Source organism: Oncorhynchus mykiss, chromosome 19, assembly GCF_013265735.2.
Source record: "Oncorhynchus mykiss isolate Arlee chromosome 19, USDA_OmykA_1.1, whole genome shotgun sequence".
NCBI lineage: Eukaryota > Metazoa > Chordata > Actinopteri > Salmoniformes > Salmonidae > Oncorhynchus > Oncorhynchus mykiss.
In genome coordinates, this window is record NC_048583.1 from 4181623 (window position 1) to 4194624 (window position 13002).

Sequence of the window (13002 nt, forward strand, 5' to 3'; positions counted from 1 at the left end):
TGCTTGAGAAATTGCTCTCTTCAAAGAGAAGATATTTTCTTTTGTCAATTTTTTGGCCATTTTAATTCAATCGTTACCCACAAATAATGTATATATAGAGTAGACTGCCTATGCATCAACAGAGAACCAAGTGGTAGTTATCTTTTCAAGGAAATTAAATCAAATATGATTAGACTATATTTTACTACAATGTCTGTAAATCATTATTGATAACGGAAAGAAATCATTATTGATAACGGGCGCTCAACCAACCATTACCCATGTATTTGTCTCTGCCAGCAAATCCTCCTCCCAAAGGATAAGCTATATCACGTATGCAGAACGTAGCTCAAGAGAAAGAGAAGTCTCCTCTCTCATCAGTCCTGCTGCTTCAGGTTCAGTAGCCATACGCGTGAGATCAGGTACGCCTGTGGTCTCTATTAAATAGAGTAGGCTATAGTCTGTACATGGGCGGAGAAGCACGTGGCACGTTATCCTTCCAAGGAAATGTACTTCCTAAATAGGATTAGGCTATGGGTTACTAAATGTGGTTAGAAATATATATTGATCGCCCATATTTGTCTCGGTCTGAAAATCGTCCCACTCCTAAAAGGTAGTCTATAAAACGTAGCTCAAGAGAAAGTGCAAGTCTCTCAGAATCTGCTCTCTTCAAACTACTTCTAGACTATTTGCTGATGTGGCAGAGCAGTACCGATAGCCTAATATAACGGGCCATGTGAGAATCTCTGATGATTTAACCTATTTCTTAGGATATTTTGGAGCGTTTTGATATTGCCTATAGGGAGCAGAATTGTTGAGTCCATGCCTGGCAAGTGAGCTGTGTCACATACGCCTAAAATAATCTTGCGGGACTGAGGTTGGGTTTGAAGCAGTTGTAGGTACAGTTATATGTTAAATGCGGGTCAGTTGGGTGGATTTACCCAGTCTAAAAGGCTCCATTCACAGGTCAGTGCTCCCATAGCAACCAGATAGATTGTGATGGTGCTAAGGGCCTGTGTGCAGCAATGCACAGCGACTGCTAGTGAGTGGGTTGAGCAGAACTCAGACAGTTGTTGTGTGTGGCCTACATGCAGACATCAGCATTAGATAGAGCGACAGGGACTGAGAGAGAGAGGGACGGAAGAGACAATTAAGAGAGAGAGGTAGGGAAAAAAGGAAAGAGAGAGAGAGAGAGAGAGAGAGAGAGAGGGAGAAGGAGAGAGAGAGAGAGAGAGAAGGAAAGATTAAGAGAGAAAAAGCACATGCCTATCTCTGTTTGCTTTCCTGGCGCGGTGGTCTCTCCCGGTAAACGAGGCGGCGGGGAGGTCAAGTGGAAGCAGTCGGGGGTCGTGGGCGAACAGACACCCCTCCTCCATCCTCCTCCTTTTCCCCTCTGTAATTGGAAAGATCTGTCCATTACAAAGCCAGGAAAGAAAGAAAGGGGGGGTGAGAGTGAGAGATGGAGGGAGAGAAAGTGGCGGAGGTCTGCAAGGTGATTGATGTTGTCTTTCGTCGCTCACGTCCGGAGAATGGAAGCATGGAGGGAGGGTTGGAGGAAGGAGGGAGGGTTGGAGGAAGGAGGGAGGGTTGGTGGGAGGGATGGAGAGAAGAAACTGATGTTTCTGTATGTGCTCCATGCAAGAACATCACTCATACTATCTCTGTTTAGTGTGGGGAGATATGATGTCATTGCCATGTGTTCTAACATGGGCTACTTAGACTGATGTTATTTTTGGATACATGTTTCTATTCTATTTTCTATTATCATCTGCATTGTTGGGAAAGTTAAGAATTCCACTGTACTGTTTTACACCTGTTGTATCCTGGGCACGTGGCGAATAAAGTTTGAAACCTGACACTTCTAACATACACTGAGTGGACAAAACATTAGGAACAGTATTGATGTCACTTGTTAAATCCACTTCTATCAGTGTAGATGAAGAGGAGGAGACAGGCTAAAGAAGGATTTTTTTTTTAGCCTTGAGACAATTGAGACATGGATTGTCTATGTGCGAAATTCAGAGCGTGAACGGGCAAGACAAAATATTTAAGTGCCTTTGAACGGGTTACTGTAGTAGGAGAACTGCAACGCTGCTGGGTTTCTTTATGCTCAACAGTTTCCTGTGTGTATCAATAATGGTCCACCACCTAAATGACATCCAGACAACTTGACACAGCGGTGTGAAGCGTTGGAGTCCATGTGGACTGCTTTTGACACCTTGTAGAGTCCATAAATCCAACGAACTGAGGCTGTTCTGAGGGCTTTAAGGCAACTCAATATTAAGGTCTTCATAACGTTTTGTCTACTCAGTGTGTACCTTTCCAAATGGACAATTCTCACGTAACACATTTGAGACGTGGTGTCAGTATCACACACATGAATATTGTAATATCACAGGACTTCGCATCATCAGTGTCATCTTACACAGGACTGGCTAATCAGGACCGTAGCTGGCTTGAATTACATTATATACAGTACCGGTCAAAAGTTTAGACACACCTACTCATTCAACAGTTTTTCTTTGTTTTTTACACTGTAGAATAATAGTGAAGACATCAAAACTATGAACTAACACATATGGAATCATGTAGTAAATGTATTTTATATTCTTCAAAGTAGCCACCCTTTGGCTTGATGACAGCTTTGGACATTCTTGGCATTCTCTCAACCAGCTTCACCTGGAATGCTTTTCCAACAGTCTTGAAGGAGTTCCCACATATGCTAAGCACTTGTTGGCTGCTTTTCCTTCAGTCTGCGGTCCGACTCATCCCAAACCATCTCAATTTGGTTGAGGTCAGGTGATTGTGGAGGCCAGGTCATCTGATGTAGCACTCCATCACTCTCCTTCTTGGTAAAATAGCCTTTACACAGCCTGGAGGTGTGTTGGGTCATTGTCCTGTTGAAAAACAAATGATAGTCCCACTAAGCGCAAACCAAATGGGATGGCGTATCACTGCAGCATGCTGTGGCAGCCATGCTGATTAAGTGTGCCTTGAATTCTAAATAAATCACTGACAGTGTCACAAGCAAAGCACCCCCACACCATCACACCTCCTCCTCCATGCTTCACGGTGGGAACAGCACATGCAGAGGTCATCCATTCATCTACTCTGCGTCACAAAGACACAGCGGTGGGAACCAAAAATCTCAAATTTGGACTCATCAGACCAAGGGACAGATTTCCACCGGTCTAATGTCCATTGCTCGTGCCCACGCAAGTCTCTTCTTATTATTGATGTCCTTTAGTAGTGGTTTCTTAAAGCAACTGTCTGTGTTCTTTTGCCCTATTGTCCTTCTAGTGTACTAATATTGTCCTTCTATGGCTTCTATTGTACTACTAGTGTCATTATATTGTCCTCATACTGTCCTTCTATTGTCCTTATATTGTACAACTATTATCCTTCTATTGTCCCCATACAGTCCTTCTGTTGTCTTTCTATTGTCCTCATATTGTTTTTCTATTGTCTTTCTATTGTCCTCATATTGTTATTCTGTTGTTATTCTATTGTCTTTCTATTGTCCTCATATTGTTATTCTGTTGTCTTTCTATTGTCTTTCTATTGTCCTCATATTGTTATTCTGTTGTCTTTCTATTGTCCCCATACAGTCCTTCTGTTGTCTTTCTATTGTCTTTCTATTGTCTTTCTATTGTCCTCATGTTGTTATTCTATTGTCTTTCTATTGTCTTTCTATTGTCCTCATATTGTTATTCTATTGTCTTTCTATTGTCCTCATATTGTTATTCTGTTGTTATTCTATTGTCTTTCTATTGTCCTCATATTGTTATTCTGTTGTCTTTCTATTGTCTTTCTCAGGGAACGAAGGTGTCGTCTTCGGACATTCAGTAGAGACATCCCACATCAGAGCAGAACCTTTCCAGGATCTCAAGTAAGCATTCTGGAATCACACGCACACACGCATACAAATGGACACACACATGGAGATGGATGGACACACACACACACACACACACACACACACACACACACACACACACACACACACACAGCACACACACTGACTCACTAATTTACTGTTACTTTGAAGATACCCCAAAGTCATTAAAAGAAAGGGCATGTGTGTGTGTTATGTGTGTGTGTGTTATGTGTGTGTGTGTGTGTGTTATGTGTGTGTCCATACCTGTTTATTCCAGTAGTGTTTTGAGAGCCCTTGACTTGACTTTATAAAACCCGTCGGCCTTGGCGGCGTGGTCATCCTGATGTGAGCGTACAGTAGAGACTGTAGTGCAGTGCAGTTATACAGCTCTTTAAGAGGGCGGTCCTGGCCAGGCTGCTCCTCCATACACTCCAGTCATCTACATTAAACCCAGGTAAGGATCAGATGAGATGCTGTATACAGGGTCAGCGAGGGCACACTGCATTGGCCCTCTCAGTCAATGGCTGATAGATAGAATGAACCAGGGTCTGTATTCATTAAGTGTCTCAGCCACAGGAGGTTGGTGGCACCTTAATTGGGGAGGAGGGGCTCGTGGTAATGACCGGAGCAGAACAAGTGAAATGGTATCCAACATATCAAACAGATAGTTTGATGATTCCATTCACTCCGTTCCAGCCATTATTATGATCCGTCCTCCCCTCAACAGCCTCCTCTGGTCTCAGAGTGGAGTTTCTAGGATCAGTTTTGTCTTTCAGATCGTCATGAATAACATTACATGTAGAAGGGGGACCTGATCCTCGATCAGAACTATAATCAGCAATCCCCATTTCCATGTAATCACTCCGATCTAAAATGATCCAGGATCAGATATCTCATTTGATATCTATTTTGTTATTGTATAGAAGGCAGAAGGGATCCTTGAGAAAGGGACAAGTGGAAAGGCATACACAGTGTTTCCCCTACTGTTGTACAGGTGGGCTTTGCCTAAAAAGAGTTTGGTTTCTATTGTTTTCAACTGACAATGTTGATGCCAGTGGGCCTGGATGTTGCCTTGGGGGTGTGTCGCCTCACGCCGCCGTCTGGGTACAGACTTCAATAGCAAGTGAACATGTCATTCTCCTCTTAATTCAATACAGCTGTGTACTCTTATTGTGAATCCCTTCAACACAGTTTGATGGCAGAGGTATTTGATCGCTGGTCTCTCATCAGCCAATCAAATCTCACGGATTTATATACCTTTCGCCTCATTGGCCCGACAGCCGCATTGACTGCCGGCCATAACACTTACATCCTCTTTATTGAAGAGTCAAGCAGCTCCGTATCAGTGTCTGTATTGTGCGTCATAACAATAATCCTTTAAAACGATAGCCTAAGGGCCCTGCGGGCTAGCTAGCATAGCGGTAAGTACATGCGTGGATTGGCAGAGAGACTGACAGACAGGCTAGCATAGCGCTAGCGTTAGCATACAGCGCAGTATATAAATGTGTGGATTAGCGGAAAGAGAGTGGGTGGGATAAAGATAGTGGGAGGGAGGGAGGGAGGGAGGGAGAGAGAGAAGGGGAGAGGGAGGGAGGGAGGGAGGGAGGGAGAGAGAGAGGGAGAGAAGGGGAGAGGGAGAGAGGGAGAGAAGGGGAGAGGGAGAGAGGGAGGGAGGGAGAGAAGGGGAGAGGGAGGGAGGGGGGAGGGAGAGAAGGGGAGAGGGAGAGAAGGAGGGAGGGGGAGAGGGAGGGTGGGTGGGATAAAGATAGTGGGAGGGAGGGGGAGAGGGAGGGTGGGTGGGATAAAGATAGTGGGAGGGAGGGAGGGATAAGATAGTGGGAGAGGGGTGTGTTTTATGTATCATATTGTTATACCTTCTCTGGATGCAGCCCAAATGGCACCCTATTCCCTACATAGTGCACTACTTGCTATAGGGAATAGGATGCCTTTTGGGCCTCTTCCTCTGTCTGTAATATAGGTGTTGGTTGGGAAGTCTCTTTTGAATTTCTCCTGATTTCTCTCCGTCTAAAACCACAATACACCGGGTAGTTGCCACACACACACACACACACACACACACACACGAGCGTGCGGACACACACAGACACGCGCGTGCGCACACACATTTGAACACAGCACACACTGTTCTCCTCACGAAGCATGGACATAATGAAACAGACCCCCATTTCACAGGAGCTCTCTCTCTCGGTCTTACTCTCACTCTCTCACTCTCTCTCTGACACACACACACACACACACATGCGCACTCACACAGAATGCATGACACATATGAATAATTTCAGAGTGGCACTCTCATCTCATCCCTTACCTCTGAGTGAACTGAAATGTGAGGCATTTTTGACTGACCGGCCGTGGCCTTTCTCTCCGCTCTGCGTCGGGGGTTAATTCGGTATTACACGCTTTACATATTTCACTCCCTCGTCTCTCACTCATTACTTGTTCGGCAGAATGGAAACATAGAAATGAATCAAGTTCATATCCCCACCTTTTTATAGTTGTTTAATATAAGTGTGTTCATTAGGACTTCTACTTAACAGGCGATCGAGGTGAATCGCTGCTAATTATCTGGACCAGGGCTTCTTCCTCTGTTTTTAGATTTGGTATCACTTTTTTACTTTTCTTTTTTTGATCAAATACGCTTTTTGGCCGAGGTCGTTTGCCCCCCTCCCCCCCTTCTTTCGTTCTCTACCCCCTTTCTCTATAAAAGTCCCCCGATTTTGCAGTTAAAGTAAATGAAACGTGTAATGACTTGATGGAGTCTATTTGAGGCTAATGATGTATGTTATGGTGTAACCCTCTAAAATACAAATGAACATAGAATACATCCCAAATGGCACCCTACTCCCTATTAATTGCACTACTTTTGACCAGAGTCCTATGAGCTCTAGAGTCCTGGTAATGCACCAAGGGGAATGGTGTGTCATTTGGGAAGCAGACAAGCCTACGCAGCAGGATAGACACGCCAATAGTTATAGAGACTCTTTTAGAAGTTTGGACACAGTTTGCTTGACGGGGACCCCAGGAAAACAGGGATAAAGTCCTTTCGATTAACCCCGGACAGGCGGTAAAAGAAGGGAGAGAGAGAGAGAGACAGAAGGTAAAAGAAGAGAGCGAGAGAGACAGAAGGTAAAAGAAGAGAGAGAGAGAGACAGAAGGTAAAAGAAGAGAGAGAGAGACAGAAGGTAAAAGAAGAGAGCGAGAGAGACAGAAGGTAAAAGAAGAGAGAGAGAGAGACAGAAGGTAAAAGAAGAGAGAGAGAGACAGAAGGTAAAAGAAGAGAGAGAGAGAGAAGGTAAAAGAAGAGAGAGAGAGAGACAGAAGGTAAAAGACGAGAGAGAGACCGTAGAGAGACAGCGGTAAAAGAAGGGAGAGAGAGAGAGACAAAAGGTAAAAGAAGAGAGCGAGAGAGACAGAAGGTAAAAAAAGAGAGAGAGACCGTAGAGAGACAGACGGTAAAAGTAGGGAGAGAGAGAGCGAGACCGTAGAGAGACAGACGGTAAAAGTAGGGAGAGAGAGAGAGACAGAAGGTAAAATAAGAGAGAGAGAGAGACCGTAGAGACAGAAGGTGAAAGAAGAGAGAGAGAGAGACAGGCGGTAAAAGAAGAGAGAGAGACCGTAGAGAGACAGACGGTAAAAGTAGGGAGAGAGAGAAAGGGAGAGACAGAAGGTAAAATAAGAGAGAGAGAGACAGAAGGTGAAAGAAGAGAGAGAGAGAGAGACCGTAGAGACAGATGGTAAAATAAGAGAGAGAGAGTAGAGAGACAGGAGTTTGATTAAAGAGAACAACATCTCAAACAAGAGTCAGAAGACAGAGAGTGCATGTCATCAGCAATCAGCTAATTCCACTAGCTAACACTGGCTCCATAATCAGATGCGCATTGATCAAGCTGTTGGACGTCGACACAGCCTACGTCCCAAATGACACCTTTTTCCCTACATAGTGCACTACTTTTGTCGTAGTGGGCCCTATTCAAAAGTTGTGCACTATATAAGGAATAGGGTCCATTTGGGATGAAGCCATAGAGTTCACAGAGGTCCAGACTCAATTAAAGCCTCATCCAAAGAACTACAGAGGAACAGGTCCAGTCGATATCCTGCTCTTCCCTCTCTGTACCCCCTTACAACTCTACCACCCTACCCCCGGTCAAAGGGACTCCAACCCCACTCACAGTCAAGGGCTTTGGGAGAGATCTTCCCCACATATCCACCTTCCCTCCAAAGCCACAGTGCAGTACAGTGATGCTCATGAGGTAAAGATTTAAGTTGGCTCTTTGGGAAAGTTTCTCTGAAGTGAACATGGCTCTTTGGGAAAGTTTCTCTGAAGTGAACGTGGCTCTTTGGGAAAGTTTCTCTGAAGTGAACATGGCTCTTTGGGAAAGTTTCTCTGAAGTGAACATGGCTCTTTGGGAAAGTTTCTCTGAAGTGAACGTGGCTCTTTGGGAAAGTTTCTCTGAAGTGAACATGGCTCTTTGGGAAAGTTTCTCTGAAGTGAACATGGCTCTTTGGGAAAGTTTCTCTGAAGTGAACATGGCTTTTTAGGAAAGTTTCTCTGAAGTGAACATGGCTCTTTGGGAAAGTTTCTCTGAAGTGAACATGGCTCTTTAGGAAAGTTTCTCTGAAGTGAACGTGGCTCTTTGGGAAAGTTTCTCTGAAGTGAACGTGGCTCTTTGGGAAAGTTTCTCTGAAGTGAACATGGCTCTTTAGGAAAGTTTCTCTGAAGTGAACATGGCTCTTTGGGAAAGTTTCTCTGAAGTGAACGTGGCTCTTTGGGAAAGTTTCTCTGAAGTGAATGTGGCTCTTTGGGAAAGTTTCTCTGAAGTGAACTTGTCTCTTTAGGAACGTTTCTCTGAAGTGAACGTGGCTCTTTGGGAAAGTTTCTCTGAAGTGAACGTGGCTCTTTGGGAAAGTTTCTCTGAAGTGAACGTGGCTCTTTAGGAAAGTTTCTCTGAACGGAACTTGTCTCTTTAGGAAAGTTTTTCGCAAGTTTGACTGAAAGTAAGGAAAAGTTTCATGGAGGTTTGGCTCGAAACGGAAGTTGGTTCTGTGGGAAGCTTGACAATTCGCTTCACTCTTGTGGCCCATTTTAATAATAATGTCCATCGGATCAGGTGGGTTGGAAGTTAATGAAAATCCTTGGCTAAGGTCAACGCAGCCGGCGCTGTATTTCTTTAGTATGTGGGCTATGTACAGGAACAACCATCTGGGTCTTTGATGACAAAAACCAAAGCGCCTTTTATTCATTATCAGGCAGATTTACCGGGACATTGAGCAACAAGGACGTTCTCTAACATTCTCTTCCGTCAACCATTAATTAGTTACACTGAAAGAGGCATTACAGGCATAGGAAAAGGCCTGAACAGAGTTAGGTTATGTAAATAATTTGGTGTGTATGCGTGTACCAGCCTCTGTATATAGCCGTGTCATTGTGAACCCAGAGGTTATGATGCTCTGTGGCCTGGTTGCTGACATGTTAGTTTTACAGCAGGCTGGACACCCAGGTCTCTTATAGCAGATGGAGAGCTTTCCACCCCACTTTCGCTGCTTCCTCGGCGAGTAGTGTGACTTCTCAGCCTGGCTGCCTTCACTGCCGGGCATTGCCCTAGTATGGGTGATATTGTTTCCAACCTTCTGCATACGGCTTCCACTTTGTTCCGCCCGCGAGCCAATGTCTCCCTTGTAGGATATACGTTTGCCCTCAGTTTAAGCACAGCTACATAGTGTCGCTGTTTAAATCGCACCGCTGCTGGATCTGCGAGCCAGCTGTAGGTCTGCTGGATCTGCGAGCCAGCTGTAGGTCTGCTGGATCTGCGAGCCAGCTGTAGGTCTGCTGGATCTGCGAGCCAGCTGTAGGTCTGCTGGATCTGCGAGCCAGCTGTAGGTCTGCTGGATCTGCGAGCCAGCTGTAGGTCTGCTGGATCTGCGAGCCAGCTGTAGGTCTGCTGGATCTGCGAGCCAGCTGTAGCTGATCTTGTCTTGGTGGAACCTGCCAGTTCCATTTCCTTGGCTTGGCAGCGCCTCCCAATCCTCCAATCCTTTCGACCTCCAGTTAGAGGGGTTGTTGCACAGCTGCTTGTGCTTTTTTGTCTCCACCTCTGCTCCCTTTGTGCTTGAGCCATCTTCCCCGACTGGCATCATAGCATCTAGGCTTTCTCCCAGGTTCGGAGTTTGCTCCGGGACTCCCACTGCCCGTATCCACAGTTTAGAAAATTCCTCCTGTGGCGTTGTGTATCCCGTTACCGCCCTCGTCAGTGGGTCTGACGACACTGCCCATATCCACAGTTTAGAAAATTCCTCCCGTGGCATTGTGTATCCCGTTACCGCCCTCGTCAGTGGGTCTGATGACACTGCCCATATCCACAGTTTAGAAAATCCCCTCCGTGGCATTGTGTATCCCGTTACCGCCCTCGTCAGTGGCTCTGATGACACTGCCAGGTTAAATAACCTTCAGGCCTGGACTGCTGGTATGATTTTTGCCAACTTCACAATGCCTAAGCTGCCGTGTTTGCTCCTGCATAGATCAGGCCGTCACAGGTTGACGGAGGTAGGTGCAGACACTTTCTCACTGCTGTTTTAACTATCCCATCTAGGATAGTTAGTTCGACTGCCCCGATGTCCCCGTGGTTTACCGTATATATCACTCGGGGGACTGCATATGCGTTTAGTACGCTTACTCTTTGGCTGGGTTGTAGTGGCGCTTGATTGATTCCGCTGACCCACTCGAGGATTTGTCCTCTCAAATCCGGCTTTGAAATCCCCAGCCAGGGGTTCACTTTCATGCCCAGATATTTTTCTGATTTATCTGGGTCAATCCGGTGTAGCTTTTCCCCTTCGATTGTCCATGCCTGACAGTTATTGATTGTGAATGCTCCACCCCCGCGTCTCACCATGACCCCATGGCACTTTTTTGGCTGCACGTGCAGGCCAGAAAGTTGACAGAAATGTTCCAATATTTGGATGTTATGTTGCATGCCTGCCCCAAAGAGCTGCTCATAAGCACCAAGTAATCAGTGAATGCTAGTGTAGTCACCTTACTCCCCCAAACCTGTAGCCCTCTCCCATGCGCTCGAGCTTGTGAATCATAGGGTCCACCGCAATGTTGAAGAGGAGGGGCGACATTGGGTCTCCCTGTTTCACTCCCACTTTCATTTTGATTGGTGGTGAGGTTCCTTCCTTCACCTTTATTCTCGTGCACACCTCCTCGTAGGAGTCCTTGATTAGTCTGATTATATGGCTATCCAGTCCCCTCTCCTTCAGGACACAGATTAAGTGTTCATGTGCCACTGAGTCAAATGCCTTGGCAAAGTCTGTGAATACCACTGCTAGAGCCCTTCTCTCTTTCTTGCTCTGATATGATACTCCATTTAGGACCATCAGGTTCTCCGCACACCCAGGGGTGTCAATAAAACCCCTTTGCCTGGGGTTGATCGGACACGCCTTTGTCCTATAGTTGTATTTGTGGCCAAAGCATACATTAGAAGAAAAACTCCCACTTAAAAAAACACTTTAAAAAATCTCAGCTGGCCAATCAGCTGTTTACTTGTCATGGATATTTTTAATGACCTGTATACGTCCACACCATTCTGTTGTTGGGGTACGCCCACACAATTCAAACATAGAAAAGCTGCTTTTTAACATACTTAACTTTTGGGAAGGAAAACTATTTAACTCATATTGTAATTATAAGTCATATTTCATGGATATCTGGAAACACTGGACAGTTACTTTAAGGTGTTGATGTGGAGAGAGGAAACTGATCCCAGATCTGTATCTGCGGCCAACTTCCACCTAGTGCTAGCTCATCAGAGGGCCTTCTTCCTGTACAGGAACCACTCTTCTGGAAAGGGGAATTTATAGACAGAGTGGGAGATTTTAGCTGAGTGAAGCAGACTGTCTGTGTTCTAAAACGGTCCGTTTGTATGTGTCCGGTCCAGCCCAGATAAATGGCTTTACAGTACAGTGTGTAGCCAGCTGGGAGTTTCCCAGTCTCCTCAAGCATGTGTTGGAACAAGCTGCAGCTAATTCATTTGATGTTTGGTTATACACTTCTTCAGGGGGCAATTGGAAATAAGTGAAATTTAAACAGTACATTTGCATGTGTGTGTGTGTACACATGTTTGTAGTTAATCTGTGTGTGTATCTGTGTATCAGTTTCTGTTTTCTTTCGTCTCAAACCGAAACACCCTCTGGCCATTTCTCCTAGTCTTACTCAAACTGAAAAAAAAATTTGCGGGCCCCAAAAACCTGATATTATCAAACTATCTCACCGCCGAAACACACCTTCTGTTCTCTAAGCGGCCACAACAGCTGCCGACACCCTCCAGACGTAACCGCGGCAACGGGCGTAGACGGTTTGGAGGCCCGCGAGGCCCCGGGCATATTGATGTCCGTCTGCCTTCCTGGTAAAAAAATCTAAATGATACTTATTGAGCCATCAGTAGCCTTCCAGTAGAGATGTAGTGACTGAGAGAAGCTCCGGCTTAGTCTAATCACCTGTCCTCTTCTTTTACTTCCAACCAAAACATCATTATCGTCTTCAACCATTTTTATTTTTTTAACACTCTGAAAACACTCACCAGCTGGGACTTTCAGGGGCTTTTGTTAGATTTACTGGCAACACCTGGATCTGCCAGTCGGATCTAAATGGATTGGCCACCTTCCAATTCTGATCTTTTTTCACTAATTGGTATTTTGACCAATCAGATCAGCTCCTTTGCTCATAACTGTGCAAAAGGTCAGAATTGGGCTGCCTGTGTAAATGCAGCCATCGTCACACAATAAAATATTGTTGTTCTGTAAAATGAGCTTTTGTATACAGAGAGTAAATCCTTACTAAAAAGGATATATATATCACAGGCCTCAAATCAAATCACATTTTATTGGTCACATACACATGGTTAGCAGATGTTCATGTGAGTGTAATGAAAGGCGTGTGCTTCTAGTTCTGACAATGCAGTAATATCTAAAAGAAATCCAACAATTCCACAACAACTACCTAATACACACAAATGTAAAGGGATTGAATAAGAATATGTACATATATGAATATATATATAAATATATGAATGAGCAGTATATACAAATACATATGAGATGAGTAATGTAAGATATGTAAACATTATTAAAGT

At 44.9% G+C, this 13002-nt stretch overlaps 1 protein-coding gene across 1 annotated transcript in view; it reads left to right on the top strand.

Moving 5' to 3' along the window:
• LOC110534570 (zeta-sarcoglycan-like) overlaps positions 1-13002 on the top strand; it is a 316878-nt gene that overhangs the window by 269136 nt on the left and 34740 nt on the right. The window contains exon 6 of the mRNA XM_036953988.1: positions 3796-3868. Coding sequence (XP_036809883.1) covers positions 3796-3868 — 73 coding nt within the window. The remainder of the gene's footprint in view (positions 1-3795; positions 3869-13002) is intronic.